This window comes from Ischnura elegans, chromosome 4 (genome assembly GCF_921293095.1).
Source record: "Ischnura elegans chromosome 4, ioIscEleg1.1, whole genome shotgun sequence".
Lineage (NCBI taxonomy): Eukaryota > Metazoa > Arthropoda > Insecta > Odonata > Coenagrionidae > Ischnura > Ischnura elegans.
The window spans coordinates 124,934,139-124,961,239 of record NC_060249.1 but is presented as its reverse complement, the minus strand read 5'-3'; the positions used below and the strand labels follow the sequence as shown (position 1 = coordinate 124,961,239).

General features: G+C 39.3%; 1 protein-coding gene across 4 annotated transcripts in view; it reads left to right on the top strand.

Annotated features, from left to right (window-relative positions):
• The window catches only part of LOC124158017, a 740,388-nt gene that overhangs the window by 344,859 nt on the left and 368,428 nt on the right, over positions 1–27,101 (top strand). For all 4 annotated transcript variants that reach the window (XM_046533161.1, XM_046533162.1, XM_046533160.1 and 1 more), the window contains one exon: positions 2,544–2,729. In XM_046533161.1, coding sequence (XP_046389117.1) covers positions 2,544–2,729 — 186 coding nt within the window. The remainder of the gene's footprint in view (positions 1–2,543; positions 2,730–27,101) is intronic.

Sequence of the window (27,101 nt, the reverse complement as noted above, 5' to 3'; positions counted from 1 at the left end):
GGTGCAGTCTCCAATGAGGTTAGAGTCACTTCTGGCGTCCCTCAGGGTAGTGTCATAGGCCCACTCCTGTTCCTTCTTTATATAAACGACATTGGCGAAGTAGTACACAGTAAGTTACGATTATTTGCAGACGACCATGTAGTTTACAGAGAAATCCGTTCCAGCAAAGATATAGATGAACTAACGAATGACCTTGCTGCTATCCAAGCGTGGTGCGATGCATGGCAGTTAGAATTAAAGTTGAAAAAGTGCGTCGTGATGAACTTCTGCAAGAAGAATAACTCCCTACAACGTAGCTATATCAGTCGGGGCACCCAATTAGAGACTGTTGAATCCGTGAAATATCTAGGAGTTAGACTCAATAATGATCAATCGTGGAATAAACATATTCGAGAAATAACCGGTCAAGCTAATCGTAAAATGGGTTTTGTTAAAAGAATACTAGGAAAATGCGACGACAAAGTGAGAGAAATTAGCTACTTTTCCCTCGTTAGACCACATTTGGAATACGCTGCCAGTGTTTGGGACCCTCATGAAAAAGGCTTGATAACAGAGTTAGAACGCGTGCAAAGAAGAGCTGCCAGGTATGTGAAAGGTCGTTACGATAGTCTTGTTAGTGTAACTGACCTCTTAGATAAACTCGGATGGGAATCTCTGTCGGACCGTAGATTGAAAAATAGACTAAACCTTTTAGATAAGTTCAAGAGAAGTATCTTTTCTAACGAAGTTAACCATATTTTACGGACGCCAACATACTACGAAAGATCAGATCATATAAATAAAATAAGAGAGATAGATTGTAGAACAGACAGGTACAGAATGTAATTTTTACCACGATCAATAAGAGATTATAACGGCAGCGATACAACTCAGAAATAGATTGCATGACTTGTAGTGTAGCCAACTAACCTATGTAAAACTTACTGCATGTTTCTTAATTTTATTATTATTTCTAACAGCATAAAGTAGTATAATTTGTTAGTATACGTGACGTTTTTTGGACGGTGTGGTGTGCATGTGGGAGTCCAATGCATGCTGCATGCTGGTGATTGATCGCCCCCTGCCAAACACCCTAGAGGTGGCTCGCAGGGTATTATGTAGATGTAGATGTACAAAAATAGTGTCCATGTGACTCAGCGCGACCAATTGCTTTCCAAAATGTGACGCCTCAGACGGAGGGTGAATACGATAAACTACTCATCCATTTACTCCCGTTCAAAATATGTTCATGAATTCAGAAAATTATGCATTTTACTCGTTACTAACGTTTCCATTCACAGTAGGTAACGTTAGCAATTTATTCCGCAACCTACTTTTTCTCGCACCGCATATTTTGATCAAATCTCCTTCCGAAAGCATCTCAATAACATCGCGAAGCTCACCGTTCACACAAAGGTATTTCTGAAGGGAAAGGCACACTCGGAAGCGGGAAATCCCATGGCAACCTGGATAAACTGAAGGACGAAAAAAGATCAGAAAGACGTCGAATTAGAGAATTTCCTAAGTTTTCATTTCCAAACACACTTGGAAGATGTGCCTCATGATAGGCATAGAACGGGTGTTTTATCTAATCATATTTCGCAGAATTGATTCACTGCATGGTAGTTCTTCATTTACCATTAATGTAATGTAAAAACTCTAGAAGTAATAAAGAAACATAATACGACATGAAATAAACAAGCTAAGGCAAAACAATTTAGGAGTGACTGATGCGTAGCCATTGAGCACAAAACAAAAAGTTATTGATTACGAAGGAAATAATACGAACGTAAATGACTCCAGGGGCAAAAAAGGGGGAAAAGATATTACGAAATCTATAATTATGAAATCCATAAAATATGAAAATAAATAGAGCGAGAAGATGGAACCCAAAACGATGACTGCACCAGTACAATACGGAAATTCCTGTCACAATATATGAATCAACTTTTCCTAAAACATATTCCCTCTCGTTTCAAAGCGTCGTTCCCTGCACTTTTGCCGATTGATATGCTTCATAGCAAAATTTTTGAATACGTTTAATAATTTAAACAAACATTATTAACAACTATTTAAAGCATTAAATTTCGGTTACGCGACAAACGTGGAAAAGAAACAAAAACCAAATTTCTATGCATCTATTTCAATCTCTATGCATCTATCTATATTTTTGTAAAATATATCCTAATATATTAATAAATATATCATCCTAGAGAGGCCACAAAAAACTTAAACGCAAATAGTAGAAGAAGACAATTAGGGCCTTCCTAATTGTCTCCATCCAGATGAAGACCGAAACGGTCGAAATTTCGAAACCTTAGTGAGTTGTGAGTGTTCTTTTATTTGTGTTTAAGTTTTTTGTGGTCTCTCTTGGCATTTTTAAATATTTAAATCACCTGTGGTGTCCTTAAAATTTAAAATATATATATCATAATGTATGGTAAGTATCATAATGTATAATCATCAATTCGTGTGCAAAAGAATGCGATATGTCTACTGCACATTCATATTGATGATTTTGATCGCTTTGTTTGTAAACAATCCAATATCTCCTCCTTTCTCAGGCCAAATAGACCTGTGGACAATGTCGGGGACGGGGTGCAGCTGTCCGGCACCCGGCGCCGCGCCTGGGACCCCGCAGGAGGGCGCCGGGGACTGCGCCTGCTGCGTCAAGGACGGCGGATGCCCCTGCGGAGCAGCATCTCCGCGCCGCTGCACCCAGTGCGGACTCGAGCAGCACTGCGTCCACAGTAAGTGCACTTATAGTGTGTATGCGGTATAGTGTGTATACCTTATAGTGTGCATACCGTAAGTTGGCGCAGGGGCCTGCGTAGTACCTGAGCCGCGACCAAAGGAGGGGAGGAAAGGACCGACAAAAAAACTGTATGGGACCGACAGACATAGGTAGCTGGCGGGTCCGTTCGCCCGTCCCTTTCCTCCCCCCCGACGAAGGCAACTAGCACCTACAGTAGAATTATTAAATTTTTATACTTTCTCAAAATATCTCAATATAAATAGCATATTTGTAAAGTACTAAAAAAGCTAAGAAGAATGATATAAAACACGAAGTGCTCCGATCATAAATAACGAAATGGCCGAAAGTTAAAATAAAACATGCAGTATAACGGCTAAAAAATAACTCCTTGCGTCAGCTCACGCCCTCAAATCCGTGGTGGAGGAGAAGAGGGAAAAGTATACAAATTAGTTTAGTACATAAAATATAAATATGTATAGAGTGGGTGAGGGATGGAAGAGAAAGTAGGCACATGGAAAATTGGAACTCGGGGAATGCCGAACATTGCCTCTCAGCATAGAAATGAAACTGCAACCCCCACTCAACTATTCGAGTCTTCGTTGAGCGCCCATGCGGCCGGCGCTTAGGAAGGAAGAGTTATATGTCCCCACCATTTCTTCACGGTGGCTAATGGAAATTCTGCACGAGTACAGTACAATATCTTTAATCCTGGCTTGCGGTGACCCGACCCGTTCAGTGATCCGGTTTGCAGGGCTGGCGACCTCCCTTCGACTTATATATTTTCGTTGATATTTAATAAAATATTTTTCAATAAATAGTGAGTTTTTGTTTTATTATTTTGCAAGCAGGTGTTCATCAGTTTATAATTAGCATTTCTCTCCATAACTACATTGGTGACCAGGGTTTATTTTGCCTTTATCTACCATAATCGAATTATTAATTTGGGTACCAATCTTCACATTAAGCAGTAGGGAGATTTGGCTACACTACATGTATTCATTCGAAAAATTATACCTTAAAATATTTGAGTTAGTATTGTGCTTTTTTTTCCTGTACGTTTCCAATATATCGGCGTTTTCGATAATCCGGCTATGTCATGGCTACATATGAGTGGGATTACCGAGATCGTACTGCATTACACTAGAACGTTCTCCAGTCGGCTGCTAAATGTGTTTCCGCCAACATATCACTTAAATGAGTTTCCAAAATTCAGCACTCACGTCGCTGACGGAAAAAGCAATCCGAAATTAACGTGGTAATAAGCTCTAAGTACAGCTTTTGACCGAACTATATATTTGCGATGTTGTGATCGATTTTATGCATGACATTTCAATAGCACTTCACGCGATGAAAAATACTCCATTGCAAAGATTTAGAATAATTGGATCATTACGCATTCTTGAAAACTGATATTAATATGCACCCCAAGTACCAATGCAAATTAAGTTAGAATGGAAAGGCTGGGCTGGGCACTCTTCCATGTGAATTCAAACGAAGTGAAGAAAAATTAAGATTTTCAAAATTTTTAACGCGAATCTCAAACATTAGAGGAACGGACGTAGGCCTTCCACCCACGAAAACCGGTTTCCACACATCCTATCCCAAAATCGTCCCCACAGGTAGACGCACACCTTACAGGACGCGCTACGGATGGATGGTTGAGGGAAGTAAGAAAGAGTGATAATGGAGAACTTCAAGAATCGCCGATGAATTAGCCGAGTGCTTCCCAGAAGGCCTTCCTCTCCCTCTTATTCATTGTTTACAATCTCCCCACCCTCCTCCTCCTCCACGGAGATCAAGGATAGAGAGGGAGGGAGGCCAGGGGGGGCGGGGGGAAGGTGGATGGAAATCCACCGCCTTCGGGCAACGCCCGTCCCGATTCCTTTTTCTCTCCAACCCTCCCTCCCTCAGATCGAAACCTTGCTCCCTTTAACCCCGTTTAAAATAACTTAACTTATGTTAACTTTACTATATTGTGGATGTGTGTTGACAAAATAACGGTAAGTAATTTTAGTTTTTTGAAAACATATTCATTTGACTAAATTAATGTTGTCACATTGAAAATAGTCCCCATTAAATATTCGTTAGATTGCATTTCCAAAACCATTTATTTAACTTTTTCATCGGTTGTCGATGTGCTGGGGTGTTCGTCATCTTCAACGTCTTCGCGGCCATTTTGGAAACGCATATACTACTCGTAAATATTTGATTTACTCATAGCAGACTCACCTTGGGCCTTTGTTAAGACTTAAAACACATTTTTACTCTATATTTTCTTATCATTCATTGCCTTGCAATAATTCTTTGATCCATTTCTTTTAAAAAATCGTAACGAGCGACCGGCCTCTCGTCCCACGGAGCCCCAAGGGGAAGAGCCTTTAGGTGGGGGCGAGAAGGCCCTCTAAAAAGGGATGGGGGGAAGGGCCCCATGTGAAACGGTATATGTATAGCGCAGTTGAGTTTTAGACCTGAAATCGAGTGTGTCGTGATTTCCCTCTTCCCTTCTCCCAAGCGAACGACCGCAACAAAACGAGAATCGACGATCTCATAAAAACACGTCTAAACTTCGCAACTGCCACAGACAAAGAAAATAATGAATCGGTCGAGCTGAAAATTTTACCATACTTCAGGGGCACGTACACAATATAATAAAAAAATATTTACACTACTAACCCGCGAAATTAAAAAATAATCCGTCATTTGCTGAACACAGCTTGTAGTAGATTAACCGCACCTTTAATTCAAATATTCCGCCAAACGCAGCTCAGACCTGTGGCGCAGCGAGGGGAGTTTTGGGCGATAAACCCCCCCCCCCAGAGCTCAGAGAAATTTTTAAGTTTAATCTATTTTACTTAATTAGATTGATATTACTAATATAATAGTGTAAGGATTAATAAAATATCCCTCAGAGAGCTGTAAAACTCACAATTTTGAACCATTTATCTTTAAAATTCCGCAATTTATAAATCTCGCACCTACCGCTTATCCTGGTGGGTATTCCATACCCCCACACACCCTGGTATTAGTTGCACCTAAACCACCCCCAGCCTCAATTCCTAGATGCACCCCTGGCTCAGACGATCGTCACACGCGAAATCGATTTATGAAAACTTTCAATACTTCATTTCACTTTCGATAAACACTCATATTTACCCTCTATACTCATTGTTTTAGCAAAGTAAAGGCTTTGACAGTATTTCACTGCACTTTTATATATATCGCCGAGAATTTATAACATTAATATTATAATTTCTCATAATCGAATTCCACCCTTGAATGCTCACTTTCATCATGTTTCTCTTGCAGAATTTTTGATCGCCTTGAGACTAAGTCGGAATAGCCTCAGTGTACCACGATTAGTACGTCTCAGGAAAATCTTCACCAGAGGCCAATTGGGCTGCAAATATCTGGGCCTGATTAAAAAAGAGAGTGTGAAAATTTCCAGGGAAACGAAGGTTTTCGACAGGCAAAATGTCATTAGGGAAACTTGTGACATCTCCGAGTTACTACAGAAGAGCACTAACGCGATACTTCGGGCAGTCGCTAGACTACGGTTTCTTCCCAGAAAAAAATATCTCCCCCGTTCCAATTCTTTCTCTTTGCTTTCTCCTCTCGCAAGGCTACATCCAATTCCCACATCCGGGAATCCGCACTTCCGGGGGGCAGGAAGGCAAAAAAACAGAGAGAGAATGCCGGCAGCGCCGCCACCGGCGAGATTTTCGTCAGGGCGGCATTTTCACGTGTGTACGAGGAAGGGCTGAGTGGAGGAAATGCGCGCAAAAAGGGCAAGGATTGTGTAATTGCGTCGGTTTGTAGGAAAAATGCGAGGCCGCTGGGCGGATGTCACCCGTGTAAGAACTTCTGAGAACGCTTCCCAAAGTAGTTTCCCAACGATTACAAACTAGGCACTGAATAATTCTGGTGAATTCGCAAAAAAAGATTAAAAAAGAACAATCTTCGCTTTCAATTAACAGTACATAATCCGTAAATCATCTCACTGTATGAGATGGAGTAAGGTGGGTACTGCATGGCTTTCAAGATTATATTTCCAGACAACAGACGCACCAGGACTATTATTAAAGTACCTATTCTACTAATTCACTGCAAGCCCTACCTCCTTTTCATTCTATCTAAAAAGAAATCCCATTCTCTTTCTTCCTCTCCCTCGTTTACCCTCAGACACTGTTTTCAATATCCCCTCCCCGCTTAGTACTCGCTCAATTCATACCTTCTGTCTCCTCCGTATCTCATCTAGAAGCTGCCTCTCCTCACCCACCATGTCCACCACTTCGTCGTTCCCCCTCCTCTCCGTCCACTTCACCTTCTCTATTCTTCTCGTTGCACGAGCAGAGAGATTAGACATTTCACTCTAAGAAATAATTCGTTCGATAGTCGTACTCTCAAACAACGCAAAAGCATGGTGAAGTCATGCTTATGCGGCCGTAAAACCGAATATATGGCTCCGAAAATGTCAAAAGTGAGTACTTGTACTTCCTCAGAAAACGATAATTAACCGCGAGAACACATTACTCAATTTGTCCTCTTGCGAATAAGTTCTTTTATGTCTTCCTGTCGCAGAGGCTTATTTCAAACGAGCGTAGTAAAAGCCTGGAGTTTTCGGGAGGGCTTTTCAATGACATTCTCGAAAATGACCCGAAAAGCCAATGGAATTTGGGAACAAAATCGAAAGTTGTTCATCGGCCGGCGTAGAGTGGAAAGATATTTTGTTGTTAATCGATTCTAGTTTAGATTTTTGACGAAACAATATTAACCCCATATGGTAGCCCCAAGTTGGTCAAAAACACGTTCCGAATTTTTTTTTTTCATTTTAATAGAGTTTCTCGTTATTCTCTTCCCGAAAATAATGGCAAAATAATAGCGACAGTGAAAATAATGCAGGGATATAAAATTATATACTTGATCAATGCAGGAGATTGGCCATTAAAATGCCACAGCAATGGCAAGAGGAAAGTACTCCTACGTTTTAAATATCTTCCAATAAGGCTCGACCAGACTATTTTAAATTAATAAAGAAATCTGTCCTGGATTCAACGCTTACAAGCCGTTGCCAGAAACGAGTAAAATAGCTAGTCTTCATCATGGATACCATATCCATTTCACTTACTATCTTTTCTTGAACATCTTTGTAGATGCACTATAAAGGACTACCTTTTTATGATAAATATATTTCCCTACACACCCATATATTAAACGACAATACGTAATATGTATAGCAGTTTTCTTTATCAATTTCGTTCGAAACAGTAAAAAATAAGAGGGAAAGCATAAACAGAGTGAAATTCTCAATTTCGAACTCAATCCAATCATTATTTCACTCTCTCGAATCAGCATTAGCGATTAAAAATTTATTTATTCCAATTAAAGACTTCGGGAAATGATTTTTCGCTTTTCCGTCCCTTTTTCCGGGGAAGGACAACGCATACCACATGACAGGGTGTTGAACATGAACATTTGAATGTTTTGATTCGGTTCCCAATCAATAATTTATAATTATAACAATTGGATTAATTTATTATAAAAACTTCGACTATATTAATTACGTCAGAAGTCGATTAATACATCGGGTACCGAGAACAGTTGGATGTTTTAATTCGTTTCCCAATCAATATTTTACAATTATAATAAAATTAATTTATTTATTATAAAACCTTATACTATATTAATTACGTTGAAAGTCGATTAATATCGTTAAAGAGTAAGATGTGAAGCAATCGTTCATTTTTTTCGCTTTCAACTACAATGAATCTTACGTACAGATCACATAAATCTTGTACTATGCTCCCATTTTATTTCATTTCCGAATCAATATTTTATCATTTTGCCGGCGGGGTTGACTCTATCGAAAGCCTTCGGAGAATATAAACGAAACGCCTCACGAGCGCGATCCCTTTCAGCTCAATATGGGGAGAGGTAGGCCCAAGCCGTATGTGTGCGTGTGTGTCTCTCTCTCGCCGGATGTTTTTATCAATATCTTCGGTCGTTTTTCTTTCTTACCTCCCAATATCCCCTCAAAGCCTCCCCTCCTCCCTCTCCCCACCCACTCACCCCACCCCACCCAAACCCCTCTCACCGCCAGCAATCCTCCCCCGCTCCCATGGCAACGCCCTCAGTTCCACACTGATCATCGACCAACCAGCGCGCACATTCTCCCAAATCCATATCCCCTTTTTCTATACACGTAGGTATATGTATGGCGTGACCGCCTTGCATCCCAAAAAGCCGACCCGCCGCGAATTTCATTCACTTTCCCGGAGTTTTCAAAATCTTATTTTCAAAGCTCCCTACCTGGCTGCGCCCTCCTCATCCCCGTTCAATCATCTCCGACAGACTTCCACCGCGGCGGGAATATCTCGCGGGAAGAAAAACAGCGAGAGTCTTTCATACCCTTCATTTGCGTATCCGAGATATGAGTAGGTAGTGAAATCTATTTATGTTGAAAAAATAAGACATACCACAACCTGAAGGCTTACCAGACTATTTTAAATTAATAAAGAAATCTGTAGCCGTTACCAGAAACGAGTAAAATAGCGAGTCTTCACCATGGATACCAAATCCATTTCACGTATTTAATTATCTTTTCTTAAACATCTTTGTAGATGCACTACTAAAGGACTACCTTTATCTTAGAAATATATTTCTCTACGCAACCATATAATAAACGACACTAACGTGTAGCACTAAGTGAAGGCTTTACCTGTAACAGGGAATAGAAACAAGACTAATTCAGTTTAAATATTTTGATTGATAAAAAAAGTTGACGTACTTCACAACAGGAATAATCAATGATCTTGCGTGGCGTATTGAGGAGTATCAATCGCTGAAATTCATTCGCAAGGGAGATCGCTTTCGTGCCGCGACTGCATCCAACCGGTGCTCATTCAACAGATTCGACCACTGAAAAGCTGCCCCGCGACATAGCTAATCATCCGTTGTCTCTGACATTGCTTTTCCCGTAATTTATATTCTCCAAAGTATATAAGTATTCCTTAAATTTTATCATGCTTATCCGAAATTCATAGCTTATCACGAGCCAAAGAAAATGTATTAGCCATTATAAGATGTGAGAATTACTATTGCAGCATTTTTTTCATCTCATATACGCAAACCATAGCTATATTTTTTCGGATCAGTTACGGTATGTTTTTCAATCACACTCTGTCCCCTTAACTACGCATTCCTACTGAAAATTGGCGGACACTTTGATACGCAACTATCTTTGGTAATTAGATAATATCAGATTATATTTTGGAATATAATGGGGGGAGAAAAAAAGAACAAAGGATGAACAAGCCATGAAGCAACACGAATAATTGCTATAAACTTGAAATGGTACCATGGTACAACCCGTCACTACTGACCACAATCCTAACCCTTACCCCACCCCCCCACCTAACGACTTAACGTGACACACCGCACCGCCTTTCCTAGCCTTCCTCTTCCTGGGTTTTTTTCCCCCCACCTTCCCTCGCTCTCACTCAACCACCCCCTCTTGTCCAGCACCCGCCCCTATGTATCCCAGGGTATTTAAGACTGTCACTTCCTGTATATGCACCTGATGATGTCACGCAGCGATGAAACGGGTCGTGTTAATAAAATTAATGTGAAATTTACAAAGTTTTTTCATTCTAATATGAGGCAATTTCACGAAGTCACGCCGCAAACCATTCAATTGGTACAATGAATACTTGAATCTTAGGATAATTAGAGCGGCAATACAACTTAAAAATGATATGGTCATAATTTCAATAATCGTAGTGGAAATACCCGGAATAAACATTAGAGTAATCAAAGTATTGCTCATAATGCACCTAACAGCAACTTGATACATATGTGGATAAACATAATAATGGTTAAAGTGTCCCAATAGAGTTATTTGTGCAACCCACGTTAAATCTGATATTTTGGTCGTATATAATGCACCTCACTGCCGATTATACAAATAATTCTATTGGATACCGTTATTATTATAATCTTTATTGGTATACCATATTTATAAACCATTATCCCATGCCCATATTGAATCCTACCGGAAGGATACCTACCATAAATATTCAATCAGAGGAGCCAAGAAATCGTTAAGGCGTGGCTCACTGCCGTCAGCGATCCAGGCTCCATGACGACGGATGGAGATTCAAATCGGACGAGACGAGGGTGAGTGGAGTGGGGACAGACTGTCCTTCCACGTTATCCAATTTACGGCCATCTGAAAAAAATAAAAAGTTCCATCGACTGGAGTCCAAGTATCATTTTGGAAACATTCCATCATCGAGAATGCCATTAGGGAATCAATCAATTTTCAAGACCGTACGTGAGTCTTCACCCGTTATAAACTGCCCTCTCTCTACAAATACATTAATCCCACATGTTTCAACACAAAATATCCATGGGAAAGTGTTAGTCGATTCGACGTTTTCTTATTTTTATAAGCAGATCCTGATACCACGTGTAGCACTAAGATGACTTAGATCCTCGTATTCATTCTCGGCTCGGATACTCGGCTCCATTCCACTGTTCCTTATTATTGATTATCTATAGCCCACGATTTATATGCTTTCTTTATAAAAGATAATTTTATTGTAAAAGCACAATATTTAACCCAACTTTTTCTCAGATGAGGAAATGCTCTAGTGGCTCTAAGAACGTTAAATACTGGCCAATGAGTTCGGCTTTAACATCCGAGTGAAATCATTGACGGGTGAATCCTTATGTGAAACCACCCACAAAAAAATCCCTCGAAACGCGAGTGTCTGGGAAAACGAACTTTCTCTGCACGCCGAATGTGTGGAAGTCACATTTTTGGGAAGTATAGCTGAAGTGGAGAATAAGGGGAGCATAATTTCCTTCGTATTTCATAATATACGTGAACATCTTTCGAGCATTTTAAAAGGGAGCGGAGACAACAATGATTAGGCTGCTTCAGCCATCATCTTAGACATGATATGATTTTCTCTTTCATTTTAATTTTTCTGAGTGTCCATAAAATTATTTCTTCGTTTCCTTTCCATTAGCGTTCCTTAATTAACCATTTGCTCTTTTTTTCAGTATCAACATGCGAAATATATGTTTTTTTTAATAACAGTCGGTACGCTTTTTATTATGCTTCATAATTTTATTGTTCCTCCTGCCTATACATTGCTACAATGCATGCTACATTGCTAGGCGAGGGCTAACAGCATAGATGCATGGGATCTCTTGTTATTTTTTCATATCTACGATGTGTATGCGAAGCCTATTCCATTGTTTCTAATATCCAGCAAGACACCCTTGGGGTATAGACTGGGGATTATGTAGATGCAGCTGTTAGTTCTATACCAATGCACGCCGTACAAATCCCAGGTAGGTATCCTGCCCCTCTTTCTCATATACCCACCCAGAAAGGGTCGTTACTAGGAGTTTAGTCATGGGGGATAAATATCAGTTTGCCGCCCCTCTCTCTCCCCCCTTCCACTTCCTAACCACATGAATGAAATACATCCATAAGCTATTTATTTTATATGCGGTAGTTGAAATTGAACACCGTTTGTTTGTTATTTGGAAGCTTTTTTCTAAATATTACTGTCTAATGATTTAAAATTAATTAATATTGTTGAATAATTTCATCAGAAAAATTAAATAACCTTTTTCATAAGCTTCCTTAAATTCATCAACCCCCTTAAAACTGCCGCCCGGGATACGTGCCCCCTCTGCCCCCCTCTGCCCCCCCTGCCCTAGTTCCGGGCCTGCACCCAGACTCTTCGAGTGGATGCGTATGACCCTGTTCATCTTACGCCCATCCCCAAGCGGCAACACACTCTTTCCACCATCTTCTCCTTCTCCTCCTTTCCCCCCCAAACGAACACTATCCTTCCCTTACGCTGCGCTCTTCTCATCTTCGTCCGGACTTGTTCACTCGACTGCACCGCTCCCTCTCTCCCGTTGCATGATGGACAGGGATTTCGCTTTTTCCCCACGTCAGTGGTGAATGGAAGGAAAGGGATGGAAAAGAGATGGGATCTCCCAGACCACTCGAAATGGACCCCCCCACCTTCTTGGCAGTTCTCTAACCCACCCTCACATATGTACACTCACCTCCCTTTCACTCCATAAGCTCCTCAAAAACCCATCCATTTTCTCGATATGTATTTCCATACGCTAATACTGTAGAGTGAAACCTACAAGTCGGAGTTGCAAATACGAGGTTCTCCAAAGCATTTTCCCCAAAAATACTTAAATAAGTCGCGATTACATCCACTTTAGTCTACTTTTCCTCGCTCGCACAAAACATTTTCTATTTTCATTTCATTTTCTAATACATGAAATATATTTCATAAATCAATGTAAAAATTTCTAAATCTAGGAAAGTAGAAGATTCAAAGTTAAAAAATCATAAACACCGGATATACACAGTTCTAGAATATTTAGTATAATGAAAAGTACTTGTCAATTTCCAAACTTACAGTATGGAAACACGAATCGTAATTCAACCGACCCAGGTTTTGGCATATACTGCCATTTTCAAAGAAGCTGTATCTTGTAGTTATTACATGACTCATAAGTTCCCAATGAAATAACGACAGCGCACAAGGATGATTTTCACTTGTATATTAAATATTTAATGTTATTTTTTTCTCGTCCTTTTCAAGGAAAATTCGTAACTGATGGGATAACCACCAAAATTGTATGCAGACAACATTTACCCCCACTTCATTCAAACTACTGATCATTTCCAAAACTTTGGATTAAACCACTCAGCTAGTCTTCAGGTTTCAATTTAATCAAGTTTTAGCTTATGAAATTGGCTTCCAATAAGGCTTGCAAAAATGAAATACGTATGGAGTAAAGAGAATTCTTGGATGAAACGCAAAAAATTATGATGAGAGGCGGTCAAATGTTTCTTGACTCAAAGTTTGAATGAACTCCGAGTCATTTGTATGAAATTCAACTAGAGGACAATGGCATTGAGTCTCATGTCGTCGGCTCATGTGAATGTAAAATGTATTAATATAATATTAAAGAAAGTGAAAAACTATCGGAGCAATCGATTAACCATAGGAACGGCGGAATGGTTGTCTTCTTCATTTCATCTAAAACCACAATATTTGATTTGGCGACGAGTCCATTATTGCCAACGGCTCAAATTAGGGATATTCATTGCATCAGCGCTATTATATTCTTTGTAGTCTCTTTTAATTAAGATAATAAGTTTCAAAATTTCCTTACACGAAAAAAATGCTATTATTTCAATATCGCGCGCATATTTTTAGTACTGAAATAATTCCCTCCGCCACAAAATTTGTCAAATTTTTGTAGATTTATTACATTTAAAAAATCAAGGATCGACATAAATTCTATTTTAGAAGAAGTCTACGGGCAAAATCCACAGTCTAGCTCGACATGTCGTATATTTTTGCAACTCTTGGGACATGTTGTTTGTAAATGACATTTACTTACGGGATTCTAAATTGGAAAATTAAAAAAAAGCAATAGCAAATTTTTCATTTTAAAATAATTAGCTCGCATTGAAAGGGACGTAACAATCTTTGAATTTTTACTGGCATTGCAGTCTTTTCCATGCTTCTGAGCTCGCATTCGTGCGACCGTTTTCTGGATTTTGTGTTCCTTTGCCTGTCGCATTGTCTCCCGCTTCGAATGTTTTCGTGTCAGTGTATGTCGTCGCATACATGTACATACACACACACATACGGTGCAGAGGAAGAAGGGAGCGGTTGGATGATGTAGCTTCTACGATGACGGTGGCCCAATTCGCGTTCGACGTCCTCGCGGAGATATTTCTCTCCGTAATTATCTCATCCGCTCTCGCCACGAAGCTTCAGGCATGGAATCGTCATCAGGATGGGTGCCTTGGAGGAGAAATTAACTGCCATTGTTGGAGATAGGTAGCGGCGCAAGATGGGAACTAGGTCCTCGCATCCGTAATGGCGGACAGTGACCGAACCATCTTTCTGCTCCTCTACGAACGCAAGCGGGCTCCAATGATTAGAACTTGTTGTCTATGCTCAGATGGTGCTCCAAATAATTCGGCATGCTCACTAGCGGGTATTATTACACATAGCTGCAAGTAGACTATTGCCTGGTGGCAGCATTAGATGTACACACATTAATAACAAATGTACCTATCTAATATAAAGTTTAGAAACAGAAAAGACACCCATTGTAAAAAATAATATATTAATTCTAATCTCATACTACTAAGAATTAAACATTGCTATGTGTCATTTCAACAATATTGTCCCAATAAACCACTTTAAAACAATCCATTAAATACATTAACTCTAATATAATACAACTAAAAAGATAATATTGACCCAATTAACCCAATTTCACACTCTCCCTTTTAAACCACAATGTAATTAACCAATGAGTGATGAGCACTTATTCCTGAAAATTTTCGCGTTTGAAGAGGAAGATCTTAAAAATAACTTCAGGTAGGTCGTTCCACTCCTTTATTCCTCTATGTAGGAAAGATTTATTTTTCAAAATATCCGTTTTCTGTTTTTTAACTTAATTTTGAATTTATGATCTTTCCTTCCTATGTAGCGGGCATGTATGCCATATCCTCGGGATGGAAAATGGATCTCTCAAGCAAAAATCGCTCGGAATGTTACTGGGGAAGATATCCAATCGTGTATCCTTAATTGGTGCGAGAGTCGAACTGGGATGTTATTCCACATTGTATTCCGAGTGAAAATGAGCACAGGAGGAGAGCCTTGAAGCGAATTGACGTAAAATGTGCATATTTCACTTTCAACGACGCGACGAAGGAAAATTATTTTCCGAGAATTTCGACGACAAAGGAAATAATGTCCAATGAGACTAAGTAGTAATTGCAAGGAAAACATTGGCAACAGCATAGTGCTTCACAATATAAAAAAATACTTACAAAACCATCGTTTATTTACCCCAAATACCTATAGTTAAGCAGGAATGCGGTAATACTTCCAAAACACATTCACAAACTGAATATCGATTCGAGCATTGAACCCCAAACATGAAATATTGTTATAATAGTGTGTCAAAACACTTCATGCAGCAGTAAATAACACGAAATAACTACATAAGATATTATGGGAATAGCTTCCATGCACCAACAAATGCGAAGAATACAGACTGAAGACGTCTATATCACCAAAGATAGTATTTTTAACAGAGCATAACCTACACGTATTTCTTTGCTGTGGAAGCCAAAATATTCCCCCATAACTCAATGACACATATTATGAAGGCTATAAGTAAAATAAAATCCACTTTCAACTGAGCTGCATTACCACACATTAAAAACTACATACTACAAACTCACATCTATCATAACAAGCAGCAATATCTTTCTCTGTTTCCAAAAATGATCCGGTCATGAACCGTTCCCGGGGAAGTGAGCCGCGTGACTCGGGCATACGTCAAAGGCATTGAGGAGAAAATTTAGTGCTTCTCGTGGCTTTTCACTCTTATAAAATGTAAGAGTCGCAAGTTAGACACGAATAGTATAACAGTTCGAGCAATTATGTATGTCTCAAATGGTGAAAAAGTATTTTTATGGTAAACGGAATACAGAAACTGGCGTGTTTCATATTCATACCCACAAATGCGTAGGTAATTATAACGAATGAAGAATTACGATATCACAAATTAGGATTTGGAACAAGGGCTAAAATAACGATTCTTTTCATAAACTTCGTAATGATAACTTTTTTACCTGAAAGATGGGAATCTTTAAGGATTGAGGTTTAATTAAGTTTACTTTCTTCCCCCGTTTCTGGCTCAATTTCCTTTTTGCTTGATTTACCTGACGTTGGGAAAAGAAAACTAAATTTGCAAACACCGTTCCCTCAATTTTACAGAAAAATTCAAAAAATGCGTCCATTTTTATGCACTGCCGGTAGAATTTGTTGATTCCATTACTTTGAATTACGTTCGATCAGCCAATTGATAAATAATGATACTAAAGACGTTCGGAGAGGCAGACAGCCAATGGCTTCACTCTGTACGTTATATGCCCCGACTGAATACCCTCTGGAAGTTGGAGAGGACGTAAAAAATTATAAAAAAATGTTTAGGGCATTGCATTGGTTGAGTCTGAGGCCATCTCTAGTCCACAACTCAAGCCTTGGACATGGAGTTTTCATTGATCGCACTGATGTGTAGTTGGAAGCTTTGCGAGAGGATGCTAATCGCTCCCTCGAGAGGTCTCCAATCCGGGTTGAAATAGTTTCTCTGGATCGAAGGCGGACGTCCACGGGGAGCGGTAGGATATGCCGTCACTCCGATCGCCATACGTACGAAAGGACACGGCGGAGGGATGAAAGGGGTGCGCGCAAGTGGTATCCCGGCGAAAAAAGAGAACGCTGGATTTTCAGTGGACGTATTCAGCACACTACCTTGCAAGCCGCCCAAAAAGGCGCGTGGCAGAGGGTGTTAGGACACCAGCCATCTGCATATGAGAAGAAAATCCTCATACAAAATTACGACTAGCATTTATTAAAGTCTTTTATGGTTCGAGGGAAAAACGAATTCCCGTATCTATCCGCCCGCCAAATATCTCTCTTAATTTACTGCTTCTTTTACGAACCTGGTAATATAGTAGGGCTCTAAGATGATGTTCTCCGCGTCACTCCTGCCTGTTTTAAACCAAGTATTTTTAGAAAATGTTGACAATCTTTTTAGATTAGACAACATTTGTATTCATGATATAAACTGCTGATATTTGGGTCGCATTTTTTTAATATTAGTAAAATTTGTCGAACGGCATTTGCAAACTTAGTTTTCTTTTTTCAACGCCAGAAAGATCACGCAAAAAGAAAAGTGAGCTAGAAACGGACGAAAAAATTAAACGTTCTTTAATCACCATAGATTTAAGATTCCCATATTTCTAGTAAAAATGCTACTCAAACTTTACGGATATGTGTCACTACGATCTGTCTTCTTAATCGCTTAAAGCTTACGCTATCGCCTTGAAGTTTTCAATGTATACACAGACTAAGCCCTCGTCAATTTTCTCCTGAACCTAAAATTTGAAAATATGACCTATGTACTTTCTCAGATGAAATTCTTTTATATTTTATACGGGGTGAACCATTTATCTTGACCACCCGAAATAACTTTTTGTCCAGATGCAAATTCAAAAATGTTTCAAGCAAATGTTCAATAGTCGCCAGGGGGACATTAATCAGCAAGATTTTCTTCCTTGTAGATTTGCTTTTTACAAATATATACGCGGCGGCATGTATACAGGTAACTGTTGGAAAACGTCAGCACTGTCTACCATTAAAATTTCATGAAGGCAGTGAAAGTTTTCAGTGAGTGATGGAGCACCAAAAATACAAAATACAACCGACCAGTTTTAATGGAGAAATGCATATACCTAAGCACTCGTTTGAGAAGCGACCGGACTCGAATGCTACTAAAGAATTTGTCGATTTACGTCTTTTTAATTTTGATAAGTGCATCAAAATCGATTGGATAAATTGCAATGAATGTATCGAAGAGTGGGATTCTTCTTTGCTGAACGAGAGAAAGTACAAAATGAGTCATTTCTTTCGTGGAATATTTCCACGCCTTTTCAACTTTGAAATACTTTGAAAGCTATGAAACTCATTGAGTTAATTACATGCATTACCGCTTTACGTAAAGAAAAGTCTGAATGGAGTATCGACAGACATGCCGCTTCTACGATTAATTCCAAGACCAGCTAAGGCTGCGGGATGGTATTGCATGGATGGAACGATAAGATTTCTAAGTATTTGTAATCATCCGATACAGACAGAATAAATCCCTAAACCAATTACCGGTGCGATTACTTCATGGAGAAATCAAAAGTAAATGAACACACATGCCTTAGCACGTCTTAACCTGGCATCGTATAGTTTAACTTCGCGAAGCATCAAAGTTGGGTGCAGTCCGATCAAGATTAAGTAAGTTTAGGCGAATCACTGTAAAACTCTACATTACTATTGCTGCCCATCATTTTCGCAAAGATACTGATTATTAACAGTATCAAAAACTATTTTTAATGAACTTAAATGATAAATGTTCCTTAAACTTAAAGAAACACAAGCTACTGGAAAAGATTATTAGCTGTTTTTCAGCGCATGGCTAGATTACGGAGGCTAAAATGGACAAATTCTTCCTCACCAATGATATATCAGTAGATGCACAGTCATAACTGTCTTCAGTTAGTATTTGTGTTTCCCGTTGTGGACACCTGCCATAGTCCATGACATTTCATTAAATAAAATATTAACGTAACTTAAAGGAAGACAATGCGAAGACTATTATATTTCTGTTGAAATTTTTTTATCGTTAACATATTAAATAAGGAAGTTCAATGAACCATAGAAAGGCACAATGCCATTTAGTACGCCAACCTCTTATTTCATGCCATATCTTACCGTAAGAAAAAAAAGAGTGAATAAATTATCATGTCATTTTTGGTCGTATCCCTGATTTTATGTCCAAATCGTTTAGAGCAATAAAATTGCAAGTTGGAAAGATAAAACTGCAGGCATGGAGTGCGAATTTTCCAGGATAAGCAAATATCAAAATGGAATTCTGAGTGAGTTCCACCGCAAAGCTCGACGAGGTGACGATTTTTACTGATCTTCTCCATAAAACTCTGACGGGCGGAATTTTTAGGGAGAGGAAGAAGTGCAGGTATTCTCATACGATTTTCCGGCTTCAAGAAAAGAGAATTCCCTCTCCATATTTCACGGCATCCGTCGGATTCCACGACGAAGCGAACGCGAATTCCCCACAGGCCTCCTCTCCTCTCCATCCACCTCCGCCTCGAAGAGTGTATTACACGCAGAGTCGACATATATCGATTGATATCCTCCCTCTCTCTCTCTCTCTTCGCTCGAATTTTTCCGCGTCTCTAAGGGTACGCGGAGGGCGCGTCATCACCCGACGCAGGCATTCTCCGCTGAATTCAAAAGGACGAGACGAGAGAAAGGACGAAATATTCATGGCTCTCGTTGCGAACTTGTATTCATGAATTCCTACTTGTACTTGGCTGACAAGTCAGTAGATTTTCAAAGAAACAGGAAGGAGCAAGATATTATGTACGGCAAGGGTGAAATTCGCAAAGACAACAATCATTTCGCTTATCCGGGATAGCAGCCTATATCTCCCAATTGCGAGTAAGTTATGCTTCCAGTAACACCACCAAGTCGATAACTGTAGTAGCGAGATAAGTTTTCCTAGGCGAATGTCACCCTTAGTGAACTTAGCTTTCCAACCGTTTGCGTAACTGTGTACAAAATTTCGTGCCATAGGCGGCGGTTTGAAGTAGTAAAACATAATATAGATGAAATATTTATATATTTGACTCCAATAGGCTTGGCTGTAATCCTGCATCAAATGATGCTTTTTGCTTCCTCTGGTCACAAGCTCCGCAATTTATTTACCACAGTAGCCAACAGCGTAAAACTGAAAGGTTAAATTTTACAGTTACAATAACTTCGGGATATGCAATTCCAAAACAGCAAGCTCCACTTCCCGTTTCCGCAAACTCAGCAAAAGCTACGTTCCTAAATAATTGCTTTCCAGTTGACATCCTTGAAACCTTCCAGAAAAATGCATATACCTATCTATAAAAATGGCTTGGAAAAGTACGTATTTCCACCACTACGTCGTAATCATCGGTCATTAGTAACGGATTATCCTACTTTTTTAGGCCCTTTGTGGAAGATTGAATGTTGAATTCCCATTCGGCTTTCAACAGACACTCGACAGTCTCATACGAAAGTAAGATGAGAATTCCACAATATGTCACAGAAATAACTTATTACATTTCATCTTCTTCTAATTATTTCTGGGGCTAAATACTCATTATAATTCAGTAAAAATTGAGGTATGACGTTGAATTCCCATCTATTACGTTAGTTAAGACTCGTAGACTTCTCCTTATTTCTGGGGTTAAATACTCATTACAGTTCAGCAAACATTGAGGTATAACAGTGAATTCCCATTCATTACGTTATGTATTATAATACGACTCGTAGACTTCTCCTGCCAGGAGCAGGAAGCGATGAGTGTAGACGAATGGCGACAATGAAATATTTTTGCCTTAATGTCCCTTAATGAGGGTTAGGGGGGTAGAAGACTGATAAACTCCTGAATAAGGACTGTCTATGCCATCATGAAAGCATTCAGAACATCATCTGGGGCCATCTACCTTTCACTAGTCCCTTCTTTCCTTCACACTATTCCCACCGTCCGCATCACTGCTCTAAAAACACCCCAATCCAATTCCCTGCTCCTGCCTTTTGCTCTCGTTCGAATTTTTTCGCCTCTCCAAGGATACGCGATAGTCTCGTCATCGTCCCACACACACACACACTTGCATGGAGTCACCCGTGCGAGGGAGAGAATGGTGTAAAATCCAGCCTCCGGCAACCGGAAAAGTCGCCCCACTCCACTGCGAAGGGCTCCGTGAATCCCATTCAAAACATTTCTTTCCCTATTATACTCCCCTAACCAACTACTAATATTTAATATCCCAACTCAATTCTTGCACTGAGTTAATATTGCACTTTATCTGATGATTGGTACACGTTTTATAAATCGAACAATATACAACAGTTCAACTTAAATATTACTGAGAATGCGAAAAATTATTTCATCTCTATACCACCCTCTTAACATTACATTGATCCTAGGATTGGCAATCGAAATTCTATGGTCATCCAAAAAATTCCTTCATTATTATTCTGAAAAAATTAACCTATAGATTTGAAATGTAGGAGGATAATTAAAATAAAGAAAATTACAAAGACCATCTAGTAAAAAAATTCAGATGGCGAAAAATTATTTCATCTCTCTTCCACCCTGCTAACATAATATCGATCCTAGGATTGGCAATTGAATTGCTATGGACAAAGAGAAAATTCCCTCATTATCATTCGGAAAAAATGAACCTGTTGGTATAAAAAGTACAAAGATAATTAAAATAAAAAATTGCAGGGACCATCTAGTTAAAAATTCCGCATGACAACTGTAGAAAATTATAATAAATGCAATGTCATTAATTAATACACAATTATGTTGCTGAGGCGCAGCACGAAGGAAAACATATTAGCGACAGAAGGAATATCGGCGGTGGTGGCAGCGGCGGGGGTGTGACTTTCCCGCCCTCCACCCTCCCCAACCCCCTCGGTCTCTCATACACCTTAGCACTCCGGCAACGATTACTTCCTCTTTAGCACCCTCCAGTTGGTTAGAACATGTGAAAGATTGCTATTCCATAGCTTTAGCAATAGTCGTTTGCGAATACATATTTTATCCTTCCAATAAAATTCTTATTCTGGTTCCACAAGGCTGCGATTTTCACAAAGCTCGATAAACATTACATTTAATTTACATAATAAATAAACAAAATATTTTACAATACATCAAATTACACACAAACGATCTTGGTCTCTGAAAATATCATGATGACTTTGAAAATCGTTGACAAAATATAAAATTTGATCTTGATGCACACTGCACACACACATGCCAGGATACCGAATGTTAATATAATAGTTTGATTAAGCGGAAATTAAGGTCAGTCACCACAGTGAAATTCTGTAATTTTAGTGGCGAAAAACTTAATGCGCCTCCACAACGGTCACCTCCAAGCTTATTGTGATTCCAGTTTCCGAAAAGTCTTCAACATGCCAAAGCCTACATACTGTTGATATGGACAAAAATGAATAAGTAATTAATAGTAAATAATGCATTAGTATTTTTACATCAACATTATTCCCTAAATATTCCCTAAATATTCCCTAAGGCTTCTTTCTATTATTTTTGGGAGCACTGCGGAAAAGTGGCAATGTATAAAATCCAAGAACAAGAGGAGACTCGAACGGCTTGCTGATAGGACACAAAAGATTTAATTTCCTTAAAAAAAAGTCTTTACTTCATCCTAGTGTCAGACTGCATTCTTTGAACAAGGACATCCTTTGATTGTCCTCTGATTGCCAAGTTAAGGAATGAACAATATGTTTGACAGTAGTAGCTCTAAGATCAAGCTGAACCATCGGTAACGCAAAGCTAAATTCCTTATTAATCTTATTTTTTTCCAGAATCGTTCAAAACTTTGAAAATCGCCAATAAAACATATATTCATAAGAAATCGATTGAAATCTAAATACAATGAATAAAATTGTACATAAATACGGTAAGAAAAAAGTGAGCGAATCAAACGCTATAAAATTACCTCAAGATAGGCTGGAGCAATAGCAATAAAAATCATCTTCGCCACATTTGGACATAGGCTGTCGAGGTGGCAAATCGCTTCTACAACGACGCCGACTGATGGATCAGTAGAGCGATGGAAGGCGACATACGATGCGAATAAGAATGAATGCGGGGTCCGAAGAGTGGATCCACCGCTTCACCTTCGGGCGATCTTCGGAAATGATTCGCAATTCCTTTGATACCACCGTCATGAGCCATTTTCCTTCCCATTGCAGACGAATCCCCTCAAAATAGACGACGATGCAAATTCCGCAAGAACTTCTCTGCAACCCGCCACCAGCTCGTCGTCGCAAGACAACTATCGTTAGCACTGCCGTAGAGTTTACATTACTTTCGAATGCTACCCCAGGTAGCAGTGGCAGACCTAATGTAAAACCGGTTTCCGCGCATTAAATCGCACTCCACTTTTGCCACTACTGGATAGAGATATCGATGCATTTGGCCTTATATTCCCTTCAGAACTGCGTGCGAATTTTTTGGTACCGTGGTCTGGTGGCTAAAGCGTTCCTCTCCCAACCCAAGATATCAAGATCGACTTTCGCCTGCGTACATACTTTTTTCGGTAGAAAGCGGTCACTCACCTGAATACGCGCAATCAGTAAAAAGAGGCTTCCGACAAGCTTCTCGTAAAAAAAAATTGCTTTTACTCCTCTTTTCAATGTCTGAGGGAAAAGAAATTAGTTTTCCGGTTGTTTTTTTCCTACTCTGCAAAGTGTTGAAATTTCAACTAATAACGCAATGCTATTCAAAAACTACGCTTGAATTGTAAGAATCAGTCCACAGTATCATATCACAGCATAAAATTAAGCCAAGTAAATGTGAACCTTAAAAATTCGTCACATTGCGACACGGAAATAAAATAACTCAAAGTAAGCTTCCGTGTGAAAAAATGGGAAAAATCAGATGCCGCATTTGCACAAAAAATTTCCTCTTTCAGAAATAATATTTTTAGTGTAAATCATGAAAATAATTTTAAATAGCGAACTTCTGTAAAAAAAGTCAAAAGAAATTTTGAAAAATATACCGTGTATAAGAATCAATCTTGGGACTTCGGCAGGGAAATCGTCACTGTAACTACAGGATCATACTATCACATGTTTACAAATCGTTTTTCGTTTCACTTGAAAATGTTTAAATGCGTTTTTCGTTAAAGCTATTGGTTGAATAATTTACCTTAACTGAATATACATCTAGCTAAATTTTTATCAATAAACGTTTTCACATGAGTCCTAGCGACTAGAGCGCCACTACCGGTGGAATCGAGGGACTGGAGAATCCTATGAACATTATCTTTAAATGAATAGCTGCAAGCGAAGAGTGAAGGCATTTGATCGCATCGTTTGCCTTGCAGTAACAAGGATATGACCAAGATTCCTCCACACTTTTTCTTTCCTTCTCAAAGTGGATTCTAACTCACTATGACTACGATTACTACAATACTGCCCATCAGCGGTCAACTATCTGGCGAGAAAATTTTATTCATTATCCTTTCCATTGAAAAAATATTTTTAAGGTCACACTGTTTCGGAATGTGACCGCCGATCAGCCATTATTACAATAATAAGTACTGAATGCTGTTGATGACAATAAATGTTTTCACGAGAGGGTACACGTGAAATAGTATGAAAATATGCCTGAAGCAAATGAAAATAAACATGGCACATATAATTCGGAGAATATCTACATTTTCTCAACTAAACGCCCGTATTTAGAATTTTAAAGTAAATTAAAAGCCGCTTACGGAAATAACGGCGGCAACTGAATGAGAGATTGCGGGTTCGAATCTCGAGCGAAGCCTTCGGACACTCCCAAGGAAAAGTCAGCTCAGGGCTCCCCGGAGAAAGAAAAACTACACCTCCGCAATAAACTACAAGACAACGAATAGCACCGAAACTTCACCCTCAGAAAAGAGAAGTAAATTGACGTGGCATTGACCGAAAAAAAACAGCTTGTATCTGGAGATGATGCGAGACCTACAGCTTTCGTCTTTCTTCCGTATGTTGCGGGAAAAAGTGAAAACATCGCTTGCGTGCTCTCAAAACATCGTATTGTGACGAGATTTAATTGTGCAACAAATTACAAGCAATCTCGGTTAAACACTATAAATCCGTAAGAAATGTAAAATATACAATTAAACGGACTGTACGTGCGGTCTATCAAGTGAAATTTCTCCGTTATGAAAATTATAAATTACGTGATTTCAACAAGTTACTGATGTATATTGGGAACCTGTGTTCGACACATTACCTTTTAGACTTTTAGACCTAAAGATGACGTAGTTTGCCGAAAAACCGGTCGTCAATGAAGCAGCAACAATCGAAACCCATTTATTACTTTGAGGGCTTGGAAACATACTGGTGAAAGCCTATTTTTGTTGATGTTGAGATCTCCACGGCATACGACTCCAAAATGGTCTATCTAACTAGATGTACAATGGTGCAATTCATAATTACACTTTTGCCCGCCAGGTAGCAGCACATACTGGAAGCCTACAACACAGTTCTACAACTTCTTTGCGAATTATCATTTAACTCACGACCATTACAAAAGAGGATCCTCAATTCGGCATCTAAGCGTAGTCAACCACCACGCAATTAATTGGGCTTACAAAAGTCGCCACTCGCGTCGCTGACGGACAAAGTGATCCGAGTTTCACGGGGATATGAGGTGCAATTTTAGGGTGTTAGCCAAAATTTATTTCCATGATGATGTGATCTACCGAATTCATAACTTTTCAATGCTATTCATTGCAAATACAAACAATGTACCGCAAAATGTTAAAAAATAAAGTTGATCGCATTGCACTCATCGCCGCGCCACTGACATTTTTGAAAACCTATCAAATGCGACCGAATTGGCAACAGAAATCAGCCTTATGTATGATTAAATTCTTTCCCCCTGATTTAATGATTGAAAAAAAATATTTTTGACTTACACCAATATGTTTACCTTTCCCTATGAGGTGAATTCAGCATCAAATTTGGGGGAGGGGGTCATGACCTGGGTCCGAGGAGTATGGAATACCCCCCGAGAGAAAGGGGCGTTTTAATATTAGGGAATGCTACGCTCTACAATTAATAGTTCTCACGTTTGGGACTTGTAGTCATGCATTTACGCTCCCCTTATTCGTTTACAAGGGTATAAAAACTTTTAAACTGGTAAAAATTCGATAAAATTTGGGGGGGGGGGGGGGGGAAAGACCCCTGTGACTCCTCCTAAATCCACCATTCTCCAAATCCATCCACCCAGGAGACGGGGTCCAGGCACACTCTATCCTCCCCCTCCTCCCACATCACCCTAATTCCATCGCGACGTATCCCTCTTCTCTCTCTCTCTCCCTCCGTGTCTGCATAAATCTCTCCTCCCTTCCCCCTCTCCCTCCCGCTTTTATCTCAAGGCGCAATCCCACGCATCTCCTGGATACGCCACCCTATCGCCACTTCTCGACGACTGTGAAATCCCATTCAACCCCACTCCATTGATCCGCTGCTTAAAAATACGACAGGAAACAGAGAAGGATCAGCGCAGGTTTTCTCCACGATTTAGGTGACGACAGCAAGGGATAATCGCGACATTTAAACGTCCTCTAGACATTCAAGCACTGCGAATGGGACCACGAAAACGACAGTTATTTTTATGTAAAGAAGCGGGTTGCGACCCTTTTAAAAGGACACGGGTCTGCGTTATGGAGTTGTTCACAGAAAAAATCACTCATGCAGACGCGTGCAAATAAATCTCGACTCTTATTGACTTTGATGTTTGCAAATATAATTTGAGTTTGATGAAACACGTATGTTATTTCTTCACAAGCTGAAAACCAGTCAAATTACGATGAAGTAAGGGACTCGCTTTAAATTTTGTACTACTTCCATCATTTTGAATGAGTTTTAATTTATGATTTTGTGTTAGGTTACTAAAAAAATGACTGAGTTATCGATTTTTGCAGTTTTTTTTTAGAAACACTTGATAAAAATATCTTTGAAAATAGGAGAAAAAGAATTAAATTAGAGAATACCAAAAATAGCAACTATTTTTCGTGCCTGCAGCTCGATTCTCCGACTAGTTTCAATACTAAGGCGTGATTAAAATTAAATGTGTCCTGATTGTTTTG